The 18,013-nt window shown below is 46.2% G+C and overlaps 1 protein-coding gene across 1 annotated transcript in view; it reads left to right on the forward strand.

Moving 5' to 3' along the window:
- Nucleotides 1–2,590: 2,590 nt before the first annotated feature.
- Nucleotides 2,591–18,013, forward strand: part of ZNF423 (zinc finger protein 423) — a gene marked incomplete at both ends in the record, with an annotated part of 213,264 nt that continues 197,841 nt past the window's right edge. Inside the window, one exon of the mRNA XM_082005641.1 lies at nucleotides 2,591–2,630. Coding sequence (XP_081861767.1) covers nucleotides 2,591–2,630 — 40 coding nt within the window. The remainder of the gene's footprint in view (nucleotides 2,631–18,013) is intronic.

The raw sequence follows: 18,013 nt of genomic DNA on the forward strand, positions 1-18,013 counted from the left end.
AACCTGCTGTCACATCGGGTTTTGTAACCGTGAATCTCCGTTGACTAGAGTTATCCTCATTTTTTACCGGGATCAGAATCAGGGCCACAGGCTCTTTAACAATCCATCTTTGTACCGGGTTAGCCTTTCTGCACCCCCAGTTTGATACTTAGCGCAGTGATGTAGCAGAAGTGTATCTTGATTATAGTGGAGTTACAGGCAACATTTTTTACTCTGTGTCCAGTCTGTGGTGGTAATCTGGAGTCCTACAGTAGGAGGGAACTGTAAACGTATATTATAACTTCTGTCAAACCTTAAGAAAACAGAAAATCACCACTAAGCATCCATTCAAATGGGATGCTGCATTAAGAAAAATCTTCAGAGTTCTGTACTGACTTCACTTGGTCAAACAACAAATGCATTCCTGAGTTACTTGGGTTGGGGGGGAGGGAAGAAAAGAAGATGCTTCCCAGGTGAAGACCACCAGCAGGAAAGCGCTGCCCTCACACAGCCCGCCACACCCCTTCGTCTGATCCGAGCCTACGCAGGCGGGCAGAGCGCTGCACCCTTCCTGCTGCTGAGGCCTGGCCCGGGCCGCCAGGCCAGGCCACTTGTGCCAGGGCTGGTTTCACACTATCTGCAAATAAACCCCCCAGACTCCTTCCAGGGGAGACACCTTCCCTTTTGATATCCGGCTGTACCATCACCCGGGCTCCCGTGATGGCACGGGCCCATCGCGGCCAGGGGAGGGGGTGCTTGGCGATGCAGTTCCTCAGGCGCTGTTCGGGGCCAGTAAACACAGCATTCGACGTGCCTGGAGCCGTAAAGACTGCGTGAGAGAAATAAGCCCTGTATAAGTGGGAGAAGAAACTCATCGAGCGTCTGTCTTGAGCAGTTTCATTCACAACTTGGCAGCGAGTGCTCCGTGGGATAAGAAGTTTAAAACACTCAGGATTTTTCTAGAAGAAGCCTTCCCAGCAGCGGGGCGCAGGCGAGGCCAGCTCCCGCTCGCCTCAGCCCGCTGGCAGGGCAGAACAGATCCCTCTTCCCCTGCAGGCTGCAGAGGCGGCCGAGCGGCGGGGCGGGTGCGTGTTCAGCCCCCTCCGCTCTTCCCGCGGCCGCTGCGCCGTCCGCGCCCGGGGCAGATTTCACCGCCGCCCCCACGCAGATCAGAGGCCACCGGGCCCGCCTGCGCGGGCGGCTGCGCGCCGCGGGACCGGCCGCGGCGGCGGCGGCGGCGGGGGTGGGGGGAGCGGCGTCCCCGCGCGGTTCCGCGCCGCTCCGCCGAGTCCGGTCCGTGGCGGCGGTCCGCGTTTTGCGGGCGGCCGCTGTATTTCCCGGGCCGTCCATGGCTCGGTGCTGTTGGCTCTCTCTCCGTCTGATCGGCGCAGGCTGCGCGGGGCTCCCTACGGGATCAGAGCGCTCCCCCGCCGGGACTCCACTCCTCACATCCTCCTGCTGGGACTCAGCTACATTTCCAGCCAAGCCTGGCTTTATTATGTGTGTCTGCACTGCAGCCCCAGCAGCAAGATCAGGAGGAGGAAAAGGAGCCAGGACAAAGAAAAGAGAGGGAGGCTGGCGAGAGCTAAAGAAAATAAAAACCCAGGGCAGCAGCGGCAGCAGCGGCAGCGATGAAGGCAGGAGCGGTGCCACCTTCCAGCGAATAACCCATGGAGGCAGCTAGCGGCCCCGGCATCGATGCAAAGAAGCACTTACCTTGTTCCGCGAAGTGCGTGCGTGCAGGGGAAGGCGGCGGCGAGCGCGGCCGGCCGCGGGGAGCCCGCCCGCCCGTCCGCCCAGCTCCGCGCCGCGCACGGCCGGCCGCGCCGCGCCGCGGACCCGGGGCGGCCGCCCCTCGGCCCCCGCGGCCAGCATAAAAAAGGACTCGTCGCCCTCCCCGGCCCGCGGCGGGGCGAGGACGGGAGAGGCAGCCGCGGGCGAGCGGGCTGAGAGGGAGGGAGGGGGCCGAGCGCGGCCGGGGGAGGATTTAGGAAAATCGCAACAAGGTCGCACCCCCGGAGCGCCCCGGATTGCCGGGGCCGGTGCTCGCCGTGGGTTTAGACACTTAATTCTCCCCGTGCGCCCTCCCCCACCCCAAACCCAGGGACCGCGCGCAGGGCTCTGCTTGGTTGGGTTTTTTTTTTCTTCTCTTTTTTTTTTTTTTTTTTAATTATTATTCCGAAAGTGCGAGCCGGACTGAGAGCCGCAGGGCGCCTGCAAACTTTAAACAGAACAAAAAGGCGGGTGGGGGCGCGGGCCGGGCTCGTTTTGCGTCGGTAGTATTTGCACATCCAAGGGGGGGGAGGAAGAAAAAAAAAACAACAAAGGAAAAAAATTTGCAACTGTTGCGTCTGTGATTTTATTTTTTTTATTTTTTTTTTCCCCGGGGGGAAGGTGCCCGAGGGGGTGGAAAGAGGAGTTGAACTTGCCGCATTGCAACAGGCAATAGAAGTGAGAAAATCAAATAATCGATCCCGCTGCTGCTGCTGCCGCCGCTTCGCCTCGCAAAGTTTGGAGGTTGGGGGGGGGGGGAGAGGGCGAGAAAGCAGGGAAAGGAAGGGAAAGCAGAGACGGGAGGAAGACGAGGAGGACGAGCCCGCGGCGCCCGGACATGTCCAGAAGGAAGCAAGCCAAGCCCCGCTCGGTGAAAGGTAAGGCATCCTCCGCCGGCCCCCGCCGCCCGGCCCCGGCAGCCGCCGCCACCGCCTCCGCCGCCGCAGCGCGGCCAATCAGGGCCGGGTCCCGGCTTGGCGGGGATTGCAAATCCCCCCCCCCGGTACGGGCCGGTGATGGCGGAGACCCCCCCGGAACGGACGCCGGGCGGGCGGGCTCCTCACGCGGGGCGGATGCGTTGCGGATGCCCCGCGTGGGGAGCCCGCCCGCTCGCCGTCCGTTCCGGGGGAGGAGGGATGCGTGTGTGTGGGTACCGAGACTCGCTGGCGACACGTGTCGCGATAACTGATGAAAAGAAGCCGGTAGCATCGTTGAGGCGGGGAGGGGAGGAAAGTTTCGCGGCGATGCTCGGGTGCGGTGGCGCATCAGAGGGCTGGGGAAGTGAGGGATGGAGCACACTCGTGTTTTAGCCGGTTAGCGTGAAATTAATGTTTCTTTATGATTGGGAATAGTAGCGCCGTCTGGGTCCACCCGCTGTCCAATGCGCGTACGGGCGGCTGAAAGAAGGGAGAATTAAAACCGGTTTGATAGATAAGGGTTGAAAACTTGCTTGGGCTTGAAGAAACGCCAGCCAAATTTCGGAAGAGCTGCATTACCAGAGGTTGAACATTAAACTTCGCGTGTTCTTCATCATCCACAGCGAAGGAGGGATTTCGAACCTCCCGTTTACCTCCATAAGAAATCAGCTGCTGGTGAAACGTAAAGGGAGGGCCGGGACCAGCCCCGCGCGGGTTGCTCGCCTTTGCCAGCTCTCTTAAGTGCCTCGGTGCGAGAGGGGAAGGCGCGATGGCAGGAGCCTGTGGCTGCCGGCCGCCAGGAGGTCGGCTGGCGGCGGGCAGGGTTTTATTGTCCGCTGCGCAAAGCAGAAGTCGCAAACTCCGTGGTCTGGGGGCTTTGTTGTAGAAGCACAAAAGGATCGTAACTTCGGAGGCCCAAAAGATGAGACAAAAAGTCTAAAGCGTTCGTAATTAAGTAACTTGTGGGTGGACAAAATTAGCATACCGTTAATCGACCAGCTAAAGAACAAATCGAAACCCATCCAGGGCCATTTTATGTTATTCGCGAAGTATCCACTGTTTAACAGATGATTGCAATGCAAAGTCTACGTGCTTCAGATGTTTATGAAGTTTCTGTAAAGTCAGCCCCTCATCTTTACACAGGCCCCCCAGCCCTTTCCCCCCAGACTGCCGGCACCTTTCCGCGCTGTGCCGTGGGGCAGGCTTGCAGCGTGGCGTTGTGACCCTGCGCCATGCCATCCCGGACAATCTCTGCTTGAAGGAGCCACTTCAGTAGTTGGTAGATGAATGTTACAGTCCGTGGGCAGAAGAAAGGGCAGAGCTGGAGCTATTGGTCGGGGATGCTCTGAAATCCGTTGCTGGAAACTGAAAGGATGGCAGTTTGAGAGCAGTGGTGCAGGCCTCGGGTGGTGACTTCCCCACGATGAGGGAATCACGTTCAGTGGCCAGGCCTCTGGAGTTTAAAATATTTTCTGTGCTGAAGTGTCACATTTAACGTTCAGGAAATATCTCTATGCCAATGAAAACGCTGTTTGCTCTAGAAGCTCAGTTAGTAAACACTGACATCTCGTGCCATAATAATGTCAGATATTTACCGTTTATTAGTTATTTGCTTTCTACCTCGTTACTTTTTAGGTGGCAGCATCTCTTGCAAGGGGTTGATACTTCATAATGAAAATTTGACCCTAATACTAATAAAGAACTGATTACTATTTACAAGAGCATTTTTATGAATCGAAGCAGGTAACTTACTGGCAAGTCATAGCTAAGAAACATTATCCCCGTAATGTAGAAATATCTAGAAGGTCTTTGCAACAGTGAGCTGGGTGAAGCCCAGTTTTTAAAGATTCTAAATATTTCTGTAGTGTCTAGGCACAAGAAAATGTTTTTTTTTTCAGCTTCAGCATAAACTGGCTGTAAATTACAGGTCTTAGCACGAGCTGACTAACAGGGAGTCTAACGAATGAGCTGAATCTGGGTGAGATTTTGGATAATAGAAGACAACTCATATGTGTATGTAGGATAAAGAATTTCTTCTTTTCTTTCTATTCATCCCGATCGTCTGCTTTTAAAAAGTCCGTCATATACATTTTGTGGTCTAGGGAGCTGGCAACCCAGTAGATTGCCACAGTACACGTTTCCATGGAAATAATTGAGATGTAATAAATAAAGGCACTCTGAGGTCACAGGTTTCCCAATTCAGCTGAGGAGAAAACAAGCATAAATTACGTGGATATATGTGTAGCATTTAGGACCTAAAATAATTTACCGTTTTTCTCTTTTGCATATATTTATTTCACTTTTTATGGCAGCCTTGCTATTTATTAACCACTACTGAGATTTGTGCATCCTTTTTCATTCAGAAAGATTATGCACAGAAATAGAACCTGCGTGTGCCTGTGATGAAAGGGATTATTCTGCATGCAAAAGGCAAGTTGCCTGCATGTTAACTGGGAGTGGTGCTGTCTGACATTAAAGAAGCAACTGACTTTGACAGAAGTATCAAATGTTGACAACTCTTAGATGCGCGTTATTTAAAATGAAGTGATTGCAAACCAAACCTGGATGCCAGCAAAGCTGCAGGTCATGTGGCCGCTGTGGTGTATTATCAGGTCTCAGGTTCAGCCTAGCAGAAACTCGCGGTAATTCCTGCAATTCCTGCAGCTGTAACTCCAGCAGTAGCCGTGGACTTTCCCCTCATGTGGGATTTATGATTTGCAATACAATACGCTGATTTGTTTTGACCATCACTTTGTGAAAACTTGAAGATACTAACCTGGTGGCTGGGGACAAAGTTCTACTTGGCTTGAAGGAAGGTTGTTTCAGATCAATGAGGACGGAGTAAAAGTAGGAGGGGTTGTGTCTTTGTTAGCTTACAAAATAAATGCTTTGGTGACAGTGTGGTGGTAGCAGCGATGGAGTAAAAACGCTGGCCTGTTCTGACGCTTCACTTCACATCACAGGTGAAGCCCATGAAAGTAATTTTCCTCTGCCCAGACCCTTCTTTTGCCCTGCTGCCAGTAACCTCATCTGCTGAGGGCTTTTCCGGTTGCCTGTAAGGAAGAGTTGTACCTTACTCGGTGTCATTAAAGCCACGTGGTCTTGAACCCCAGAACCATAACAGAGTTGTGAGCATCACAAAACGCACTGTCTGTCTCCCCTTACAAGTGATGGGGTTTGATGTCAGCACCAGTGTCCTTAGAAGTTTGTTCTGTGCTGCCAGCTCCGGGGAGCGGCTGGCACCCAGACCGGCGTGGGGGCTGAGGAAGGCAGGCGTTCGCCACTCCCGTCGGTTAAACTCAGCTTCTCATGCTGGAGTTGGGGCCTTTGGAAGCGATTCTGTGGAGCGGAGTGCTGGGCTGCTGGTAACAGCAGCTCGTAGGTTCCCAGGCCCACGTAACTGTAATTGAGGAATTACTCGACTGCCGTTTGTGGGGACTGGGCTCGCGCTGGCACAAGGTTTTAAGCATCAGATGCACTTTGGTTGCTGGATTTGACAGTTCTGCAAATTGCTGTCAGCTTGCAAGGGTGTTTTGTGCATAAATGTGCTAGTTGGTAATCAAACTGTTTTGCAAAAGATGCACTAATTAAGTCTAGATTTGTTATCCTACTTGAAGTTGCAGAATTGCTGTCATATTTTTTTGCTTTCAGTCGGCAAAAAATGCTGATAGAAACTTTTGATTCACACCCTACCTGCCTCATTTGTGTCAGTCAAGAAGAGAAAAGGGGCTTTGCTCGCTACTTCGTTATCTGCAAAGTAAATAAAAATACTTCAACCATTTGCTGAGTTCCAATTAGTTGATTGCTATGAATGATCTTCTTTAAAGGAATGCTGTTTTACCTATCTGCTCATACAAAGGTTTGATTTTGAATGTCTTGTGAAAAGGATTCTCTTTGTCTTGATTGATGTCAAGAATAAAAGCGTGATGGTAATATCCCTTTGAAAGCTATTGTATTGTCAGCTCTGGCTGACAGCAGGAGGCCCTCCTAGTGCTATAGATTAGCGCTGTGAAAACACTGACATTTTCTTTGTTATATTGCTGTTGTTCTGCTTGCAAAGTCAATTATACAATGTCGGAGCTCAGTTACAGAGTTGACTGTGGAAGTAACAATGTCTTTCATACTTGTCTTAAAGATATAATTTTCCTTTTTTCCCAGTTGATAGAGAAGAACCTGAAGGTACTGGAACAGTACATTCTACAAATTAAATTTTGACAAGTATAATCATAATTGCCAAATACAGGAGACTTGTGCGATTATCCCTTAATTTTACAGTTCATTCAAGTTTCGGTGGAATTTTATTGATACAGTGAAAGCAGCAGCTAAAATTGATAAAACTCATATCAAATAAGATTACACTCCTGATTGTTCTTTATCAAGTGTAGCTTTTGGGGGATTAGGAATAATTGGAGATGTTGGTGTTTCATTGTGGGGCTGGTGCCCTGAGAGCATTTGAATCCATGCAGTATACCAAGCACTGCCTTCAGGGATTAGCCTGCAGTTTTTCATTTTTGCCTCTGTATTTTGCTACAAGCCTAACAGCGTTCTCCCCTGAACTCCACAAGTCCCATTCTTCTGCCTTCCTCTCCCTCCGGTGTGCTTTCCTGGATGGGATTTGGGTGGTATTTAACTGGCTTTACTGATTGAAACTCCTGCCTGTGTGCAAACACCTTTTAATTGTGGCCTGTTCCCATTGGTGCTGGTGAACATAACAAATAAATGTGGCCCAAAATTGAAAAGAGTGGGAAAGGTAATGCAAAAGGTTTAAGTATGAACAGGGAGAAAATAAAAATCTCATATTTTTAGTGATGCTACGTCTCAAGCCTTCGATGAAAAACAACTACCAAGTAATGGTAGTGGTTCTTGGAGAACGCCTCCTATTTTTTCTTCAAAAATATTTGTGTACAATTAGTGCAAGTTAAAGAACATCATTCACTGCTGAATTGCTTCACATGACATGTGCAAAAAAAATAATCAGAGAGCTCTTGTTAGGATGTTAATTGTAGGATTTCTAAATTACTATTATAAACTAATAGAGTAACAAAAGATTCCACAGTTACCAGTAATTTGTCAGGATTTATTTTGTTTTTCTTCAATAATTGAAAATTAATGTCTTGAAGTGAAAGCAGATGTTCATGCCATCCTCTGAATTGGATATAAAAATGATGTTTTGTAGATGCGTTAAGCTTGTGTAAATCCAAATTGTCTTATCATAGATTGGGCTCTGACTTGGTTGTATCTATTGTTTGGTGCCAAATTAACTTTTAGGTTAAACTTGGGTAAGTGGTTTCAGCCTGGTTAAATTAACTAAGCCAAGTGTTTGGGGTGGCACCCAATGATCAGTTACTATGGTAAATTTTTTAAAAAACCTACCTCACCTGCTAGCTCTGTGAATGACAATGCTTTCTCATACTGCAGAATTCATATTTACTTCTATTTTGATAAATGTTCTCTTAATTGTTTACTTGGTTGTTTTTACTGAACTAGTTAGTTTATATCTTCCCCCCAATTCCAATTTTTGAAATCAGTTTTAGTTCATTACAACATTTGAAAGATCCAAACCACATGTTTTTTTTAAAGAAATAATCTCTTAGTCTCATGCGTTAGCCTGCAACCTCAAAAAGATAATAAATTTCTTCATGCATTATGATACTCTCTTAAACAAAATATTAATTACCCACAATAATTGAACTGTCTTATAAAAATGCCTACATCAATCCCTCATCACTCCATCAGTATTGTCCTTAAATGCTTCTGAAGAAGGATGGCTATTATGTTCCCTTGTATCCTAGTAAATGTGCTGGAGTAATGAAATACTAATAATATAAAACCTGTTACAGGCTCTTGCTGAATCTTGACTGCCAAATGGTGGTGGAGTGGAGGGTCTGGTTCTGGTGCGTGTGTTGGTGGATGCCAACTCGGAGGGTGCGGGTGGGAGCTGGAGCCAAGTGAAGGACCAGTTCCGAGCTCTCTGTAGCGCCCATTTGTTCAACATACTTTCAGAGCCCCAAAGTAGATTCTTGTGCATTTTCTTTCCTGATGTCCATTAGTTAAAAGCAGAGAAGCTGGTTCCTTGTTCCCTTAGACCGATAAGGTGATGTGAGTTTCAAGTACTGCATCTTCTTGCCAACACCTGGATGTATATACATGTGCGGCAGTGAATTATGGTGGTTTATTGGAGTTGCTTTATTCTAGGAAGTGGAAGGATGTGCAGGGACTAAATGGTCTCTTGTGACATTTCCAGCTACAGAAGGCTCGAGCTTCGACCTCTTGCAATGGTTTGTTTTCTAAAATGCAAACAAAGGGACCTGATAGGGTTGGAAAGTGGGTGATGCTGTTCGGAACAGGCTCAGAAACCTTGTTGCGGTACAGTGATTTGGTGTAGGGCATTAGCTTTCCAGTGTATGACTTATTTTGGATAGCATTGCAATACCCGTCTGAATCTAGCGATAAGTAGCTTCATTATATTGTTTGCATTTACTTAGAAAGAAAACCTTTTCCTTTCTAGCCACAGATTAGGCAACAGAAAGACCAATTTGCAGAGCTTCTAAATGCCACTTGTTAATCATATGCAGTACAATTATTAATTTTTTTCTTTTCTTTTTCCCCTTGGATGTATTAAGTCAACTTTTTAGCTTTTTATGTAATTGAAATTTGCCCTTTTGTTACCTGGGCATGAATTATTTTTGAAATGTTGTCATTACCCGCCCTGCTGTGAGGTTTATCTCTTCTGTTCATCCTAATTAAATAAAACATACTGTTGTTCGCCAGTCTCGTGTTGAAGTGGATTACCTGCCTGAAGGCTCGTGCAGGCTTGTTGCAGCCGCCGCCGTTGACTAACACGTTTACTTTTAGATTTTCATTTCAAAGGGCTCAGTTTGTGCAGTGTGACAGGTGAATGGTGAATGCTTTACAGGACTTTCAAGAGCTGAACAAACAGTAAAGGACTTATTGCTACCACAGCGGAGTGGCAAGTACAAATGTAAGGCCGCCTTTGTGGCAGAGGAGTGTTTCCTTTGCTGGATAAAGGCCACTCAGGAGACCTGAAGGGCTCACTTGGGTACGCTGGGGGTGAAATAATCTCAGTCATGGTCTCATTTAAACCCACCCTACCTGCATGTTCTCCTGGGAAATTTCTAGTGGGGTTGATCTCGGCTCTCTTTGTAGCATCACCCGCAGTCATGTTCTCCTCGAGACTAGTACTGATAACGAAGGCTGCTTCAGAAGTGTAACAGTTGGAGTTTCTTTACGCAGAAGTTATTTCCAGTTCATATTAGAGAAAGTAAACAATGCGTTTGGGTTTTAAAGCGAAGCGGAGGGAAAGGTCCCTGCTTGTAGAGAAACGGTTTGTTTAAGCCTCTGATAGTGCTACAGAAAACACATTGCTCACTAGTGAGATCCTGTTATGAGTAAAAGTACAAGAGTTAACAAGTTGCTGTGCTTCAGTCTCTGTTGGCTCCTGCTAGGCTCTGGAGGTTTGGTCAAATATGGCCTAATTCTGCTTTCCAAATATTAAAAAAAATTACACAAAGGGCAAAAAGACAAGTTCTTAATATGCATATCCTGGAAAAATCCTAAACCAATATTTTTACCCCCTCCAGTCCTAAGGCTAATCAAAATTCCTTTGTTTCCACATCTACCATTAAAATATATGCCTCCCTGGTTGTCTGCTGACTGTACAAGTTTAACCACGCAATCAATTGGACTCACAAAAGCTGTTACTGGGTTTACAAAGCATTTGCCTACAGATAAATTGGAGATGGGGATGAGGCTCCAGGCAGCCTCTAACAGGACTGGTACTTCAATTAGCAGCTCTGCTAATGATTCTCACCTGGCTGAGATGGGCTTTTTCTGGGTTACCATTGAGGCAGGTTAGCCAAGCCTCTACCTGGTGATTGAAGAACGTTCTTCACATGGTAGTGAACTGAGTGGTAATGAAGATAATGTTAATAGACAGACTTGCCACACCCTTTGAAAAGAGGGTGTTTGGTGCAGTGCAGAGATGAAGTCCTTCACTGAGTAAGTATCTAGGACCCACTTTTGCATTTTTTGGGGTGAGTGCAGTTTTCCCCTTGATACTGTTTGGAGCTGGACTGATGTTTAAGTGTAAGCCAACAGTGTAAGCCCAAGCTTCCCTGAACCTGTTGGAAAGCTAATGGCGTTAAGATTCCTCTTGATGTTGGAGTACTGTGAGTAGCCTTAGGTTTATATCTGCCATGGGGTGAAATCTCTGTCTTGTTTTGGTGGTAGTGTTTCTTATTGACCTTAGTGGGGATGGGATTTTATTCTCATTTCTTGCATTGCAATTGAAAGAGTTAGAGAAGCAAAGAGATTTGATGTGAATAGTCACTTGGTATCCAGTGCTGCAGAGAGCATCTCCTGCTTCTTCTGCTGGCTCTGTGAGGCTGCTGCTGGGGGGGATTTCTAGGAGAGCAGTGGGAACGTTCAAGGTGCAGAGGATGCAGCAGTGCTGTGGGAGCTCCCCAACGGCACTGCGGGAAATGCAAGAGACATGGGTTGTGTTTAACATCTGTTAATGTAAGCAGGTAAGGATTTACATGAGCAAAATTGACTGTCATTCTGCATCCTTTCAATCTCCTGTCCCCAAAATTGGTAAAGCTAAAAGGAGGTAGAGAAAGCAAGTGCTAGAAGGATGAACTTAATACTTGGGGAAGCAGAAATGCTAAACAGAGAAAGATAGAAATAAAATAGGGAAACTAGGAATTCTGTTCCTGGCATTTGAGTATGGAGGGTGCCTGATGATTAGATGCAAAGATTTGGCACAGGGATTTACTTAGCTGGAGCTCAGTGTCTATATTATTTTTAACTTTTAGTTTAAAGACTCAGAGAAGGAACAGATCTGAAAAGTGACTCCAACTCTGTGGAAAAGGGTATGATTAAGCATAAGTAGAAAAGAAAACACTAGAAATGTCAAACACCTGAACAAAGTAGCTTTCCTGTTCTTAATAGACAGTGAGGGTGCTTTCCTGTCTGGAGGAGTGTATTTGTTGTGGTTTATAGTTGTTTTGTGTTTAATGTAGAGAAATTTGAGGGCAACTGTGATTGTAGTCATTAATTCTGGAAGTTTCAACTATTTTATGATCATGGCAGCGTCTGAACTTGGCTTGTGAGGACTACTAATTGTTCAGGGTTTCGGCGGGAAGAGGAGGTCAGGGTGGTAACTGGAAAAAGTAGGCTTTCAACACTTCCTATATGCATGCAGACAAATACATATAACATGATAACTGTTCACATGTACACAAAAGAGAAGGTCTAGAGGAATAAGTAGTATCTTTTGTTAGCCCAACTAACATGGTTGCAAAATGCAACAAAGTTTTCCTGATGCTCAAGCCTGCCTTCTGCTCTGAAAAAAAGCAGCAGCCTTCTAGCTATTTTGCTTGCTAGGTAAATGCAGCTTTGCTTTAATTTACTTATTCAGGCTCTTACCCAAATTTCTCTTGCTTCATTGGATTACTCAGACGAGTAAAGATATACTGGATTACATAGTAAATGCTGAGCTTGTATATTATTTATTGCTGAATTCTGTGGATGCATTTCAGTTGGGTAATTTGCTCGTGGCCTCCTTTATTTCTAGGAAAATGGCATGCCTTGCCCTTCATAATTTCTTTGCTTTTACTGACCAGACTGTTCCCCCAGAGGGCATGTGGGATGTGGCAGAGTATTGAAAATACTGGGATGGAGAAGTAGAGAAGGAGGGCTGTGTGTGGATTGCACCTTATTTATGTTTGTGCTAGATTTAAATGACAAAAATGGTGTGTTTCTGGCAGTGATACGTTGTGGGGAATGTAGTAGGCAACTCCGGGTGAGAAAGTTGTTATCTTGAGACAATTTTTTTAAAGACAAAGAAGTTCTTTCAGTCTAATTCTGAGCATCCTTTAGGAGTATGGTACAATGTATTATGAGCCATTTTAAAATGAAACTGTGAGTGCTTGTCTTTGGATCTTGTACTGAGTCTCATCTAACGCTTGTGTATGAGTCCATGATTTGATTCCTTTCATTTCAAGGGTGTTTCCTTTCCTAATTTCTTTTCTGCTTGATAACAGATAAGTGAGATTTGTTTCTTTCAAGCTCCCATTTGGTTTACTTTGATTACTATTTTTGGTCTTAAATAGATACTCAGAGAGCTTCTGTTTTTATTCTTCTCTATATAAGAAAATTATATAAGGTAATAAACCAAACTTAAAGATAAGGGTTTGAAGAAGACCACCCATGAGAGATGCTTGGCAGACCTGTGGTGTGACTGGTTTCCAGCACACCGAGGGGTGCTGCGGAGCGGGGAGCCACTGGGCAGGAGCTGCCGGGCCCTGCCTGCAGAGCCCTGCCTGCAGAGCTGCCAGGCTGCACAGCCGGGTGTCCCCGGCTGCAGCGGGAGCTGCTGCTCCAGAGACCCGGGGGGATGAAGCCCCCTGCAGTAGGCAGAAAGATGCCGCTTCAGTGGTGGGGCTGTTGGTGGCATGCAGGCAGATCTGGGGTTTGTGGGGTGCTCTGACATGCACCAGGAATTCACCCAAAGACCAAATGCATATTTTCATAAAGAGGTGTCTCTGCTATGATTTTTTCCTCCTTGCCAGTGGGTCTGTTTTCAAAATGTGGCTCCAAAGAAAATGCATAGAAAAATGAGCTTTTAATTTGTCACCTGCTGCTGAACCACCCTGTCCTCCTTGAGATGCCAAGTTGTAAATGAGGTTTTTGTATCCCCACATACGGCCATCCAAGAAATGTTCTGTGTGTCGTAGCTGTCAGTGGCACAGCTGAAGACATCAGACCGGTGGCTTAAAACCTGCTGCTGTCTGATTGGCACGAGCAGAGCCAACGCAGCGTAAAACCTGAGCAAACAAAAAGGCAGGTAGAGAAACTGTTGTCTCCAGTGGCTTGGGAGGTCCTGGCTGCCTCCAAAGCAGGGGCTGCTTGAAGCTTTCTGTCCGGCAACGCTGAGGAAAAAGGAAGCAAAATTGTTTCTTTGTGCTATTGCTCAGAGTGCTGTTGGAAAACTCCCTTTAAATTAATCTTTAAAAAAATGCAATATTGGTTCTACAGATTTTATTTTGGAGAATAGTGTCTTGTCTGGCTACACATCCTACAGCCTCCTCCACTGTGTGTATTTGTCTGAGCACTGTGGACGGCAGGTATCCCAGTTGACAAATGCAGCTTGTCTCCTAGCAAACCTCAAACCACCTAATGAAAGCTTATCTTGAGGTAGAAATCAAGAACTTTGATTATTTTTTTTCTTTTTTTTTTTTTAAATCTACGGGCAGATGATGATGGATTGAAGGAAAACTAGCCCAACTGTGGGGCCGGCAGGGAAGCTGGGGGGGCCCAGTGTCCCTCCATCCAGGAGAGCAGCTGCTGCTGTTATAGCTGCCCCAGCCAGCTAGAGGCAACTGCCCTTCACCATGGTATTTGAGTGCTTGTATCGATTAGGCAGCTGAAAATTAATAATAGTAGGAAATCCTGTCTCACATGAAGGTATTATTGTGCATAACTAACTTTGACAGTGTCCTTTCTGCCTTCCTTCTCCCATTCTCTTCCTAATATCTGTAGCCTCTGAAAATGTCGGTGGAGTTGCTTTAAGCAGCTTTGCTTCCCTTCCCACAGCACCTCTCCTACCTTGGAGCTTGGGAAGCTTGAGAGTGTGTTGCTTTGAGGGAATACCTACAGGTAGGTTTTCCTCCCCAGGTGGAAGCCTCTTTACTGTTTTTTCCTCCCTTGAATCTTTGCTGGTTTTGCTCCTTGCAGTTATGGAGAACATAACCACAACCCTGGAGCATGTTAGCAGAGCTCCCTGGGTCAGTCGTGCCTTCAAGGGAGGGAAGCAGGCAGGGGAGGAAAGGGAAGGACATAGCCTGCCTGTGGGGTGGTGTGCCCCGAGTCCAGCCTCAGCCACCACTCAGCTCATGGTGGGACCTGCTGACGTGACAGCAAGGAGGAGACGCGGTGGAAATCATCCCGCTGCTTTGGGAAGCTGAAGGCTGTTGGTGCTCTTATTAGAGGGAATTTATCTGCTCTTCTGTCTTTCTTACTGTCTACTGCTGGGTTGACTCAATTTTCTTTTATTGGCACATCCCAACAGGTTTGTTTTCTTCTGAAGATTTTTTTTAATTTGATGTTGCCATGTTGGAAGAACACATGCCAGGCCCTGGCTTAAATGCAGTCTGAAAATCGACGTATGTTAAACCCACTGCTCTGGAAGGGAGTATGGAGATAAATCCTGGTCAGTTTGGGGCTACCATTACCTTATGCTCAGCGTGTGAAACTCACTCTCCTTGCTGGCTGGCACAGTCCTGTGGCTGTGTCCAGAGCTGCATGAGGGTTTTGCTCTCCCTCTGTTTCTGGCTCCTTGTCCCACTGTTTACCTAGCCAAGGATTCTCAGGAGCTGATTTTACCCACCAGCCCATCAGAAAAGTAACCCTGTAGCTCTGCACTGGCCGCGGACAGGTCTGGCGTGTGTCGGTGCAGGGCAGGGCAAACCTCCTTGGCAGTGTTTGAGTGCCGTTGGTTTGGGTCAGAGCTTTCTGAAAAGCTCCCTTCTGCTGGGGAGGCTGGACTGTGGCTGCTCACATGGGATGTGGGTGTGCATCCACATCTGCAGTGGGCTGATGGGCAGGTTGCAAAACCCCTGCATGTGTGCCCAAGAAATGACTGTTGTTGAAGCAAATGCTCAAATCTCCGGTGAAGGATGCAAAACTACATGAGTGCAGCCTGAAGAAGTTCACTAAAAGTGGTGACGAAGAATAGACTCACGCTGCACAACTGCTTGCTGCTTGCGCTCGTTCCTGTGAGAATCGTGTGTCCCAGCGGAGGCGTGAGCTGTGGAGCGCTCTGTGGTGTCCTGCTGTGGCCCCTGGGCACTGTTCCTCATCCCCCTCTGGATGGGGATCCCAGCCGCGTGGGCAGCTGTGCTTCAAAAGCAATGTGAAGCAGAGAAAACGCGAGCTTGTGTTGCGGGGAAGAGGGAAGGCACCCACAGATCAGAGTTTGGCCAGTGTCTTTCACTGCTCCTGTGCTGGTGGAAGTTGCTGGCAGCAGCATTGCATGAGGCAGCATTGCTGGAGAACAAGTTTCTTCTTTATTCAAACTTCATGGAAATAATGCCACTAAGAAATTAGATTATGTATCTCAAGAAAAAGGGAGATTTGTTACTCTGATTTTATCTTACACCATAGGTTGTGTCACCGTGGGGCGCATGTCACCAAGTGGGTGCTCCTGCGAACCCCGCCACTTAAACAGCAGCCGCTCTTTCGGCAGATGCTGGTCTGCCTCCCGCGCTTGTATGACAGGAGATACGATTTTGGGTCTTTCTGCTATTTCATACAGGTTTTTTTCTTATGAGTGAATTTCAGCTATGGGTGACTCAAATACTGCCATGTCCCGTGACCTCATGTACAGGCTGGCTCACGTTTCTGGACTTGTAACGTAGCAATGACCGTGGAAAGGACAAAGCCTCTGCTGCCCAAAGCACCCAGTGTCCTTGGGCCCACCCAGCTGGTGGCCAGCCTGGCCTTTAGTGTTGTGGCAGTGGCTTGCACTTGTTTGCAATCTTATTTAGAGTATTTTTGATGTGGCAAATTTCGATGGCTTTCCCTGCTGGGAAAGGGCTATCTTCTCCCCGTGGCCTTCTTTGCTTATTTTTAGTTATAGGAAGTAAAAAAAAAAAAAAATTTGCCATCTGCCAAGACGAAAAAAACCCCAACAAACAAAAACCCTGAAGCAACCACAACATTGTACCTTTCCTTGCTTTTAAAAAAAATTTCCTTGTAAGTGTAACTATTGATGTGTGGGGTTTTTTTTTTAGTAGATGTTTGTGATTCAATGTTAAACCAATAGCACATTGAAGAATAAAATAGGGTGGCGTCTTGTGTTTTCCTATGTATTATTACTTTTGTTCAGGTTTGGGAAAACATTGCGGTGTGAAAATATGAAGAATTGTTGTCTCATATAAAGGAATAAAAGAGCATAAGATCTTTAAAATAACTCAGCATGCTCGTGCAATAGCATTGGTTGGGCTGCAGTCTGGGCTCTCGAACAACTATACTTTATAGAATTTAAAGCTTTTTGTTGGTTTTTTTTTTAAAATATTTCTGTCTCTCTCTCTTTTTTGCATTACCTAATGTACATTGTCTGTTCTGCTGTTAACTCCCTGATGCAGAATTCCTAAGTTTGGGCTAATAGAAAATTTGGAGGATTCTTCATTATCTGAACCTCTTGAGAAATACCAAATATGTTCCAGTAATTGTGGTGTGGTACAACAGGGAGTCACACTGGCAGTTTGTTGGAAAGGGTTTTTCCTGTAGTTATGAAAACCATACAACTATTAAAATCCCCAAAACTGAAGCCGTTGGGATTACTCATATACTTACAGTTAAGCGCATGCCTAAAGGTAGATATATTCAGCATGCTGATTTTGACTTGCGTTTGATTCCTAGCTTGAGAATATTGGAAAAAAAATAATTCCTCAATCACTTCAGTCTTGTGCAGCCTTTTTATTCTGTACTTACACAGCTGTAGCGTGCTGGGCTGTGGCTCATGACAGAAGCACCTAGGTTTGCTATAAAGCAAATTATTGATAATAAAGAATAAAAAGTTTGCAAAATAGTAAGATACTCCAGGTTGTTAGAAGAGACTCGGAGTCAGATTTCTCCCCTGCTGCCTTCTCTTCTGCCTCTGCCACAGCTCCTTGATGAATGCGCACGTGTCAATTTTTTTTCTTCTCTCTCTCAATATTTTCCATCTTGGTTGTATGCAAAGAGGGTATAACATTTGTCCCTTGGAGAGCAGACTGAATTTATTAAATGCTGTGAGATGCTGTATAGGTAAAAGTGAAATGCAACACCATGTTATAGTTCAGGTCATAATATTTGGGTTTGCTTTGTGCTTGTTTCATCTTCCCTATTCTAGAAGATGTTCTATAGAATGGAATTAACATGAAAAGCTAGAAAGTGATGCTTGCTTTACAGCTGCAGTACGAGGACTTTTGTCCTTGCCAGGCAATCTCTTACCAAGAAGGTGCTGGTTGCTTTGCTTATCTGTCTGCAAGGTAGCAGTAGTAACAGCTCTCTGTATTTCTTAGTTTCTCTCTTAAAAACTTCCATTGATTAAGTACTTCTTATCTTGTATGTGACTTTCTCTTGGAAAACACTGGCATGTGCATATAAGTCTATTGATATATCATCCTAAGGAGTGAGTTAGTGCATCTATTCTTCTTGGGAAGCAAAATGTGTTTTGCATCTATGAAACTGTCTAAACAATTTGCTTTGAGCCAGAATTTGGAAATATGCAGGCTGTGGAGTATAACTAATACAAAAATGTTTTTGTTGCGCTGCTT

This window comes from Phaethon aethereus, assembly GCF_964289735.1.
Source record: "Phaethon aethereus genome assembly, chromosome: 13".
NCBI lineage: Eukaryota > Metazoa > Chordata > Aves > Phaethontiformes > Phaethontidae > Phaethon > Phaethon aethereus.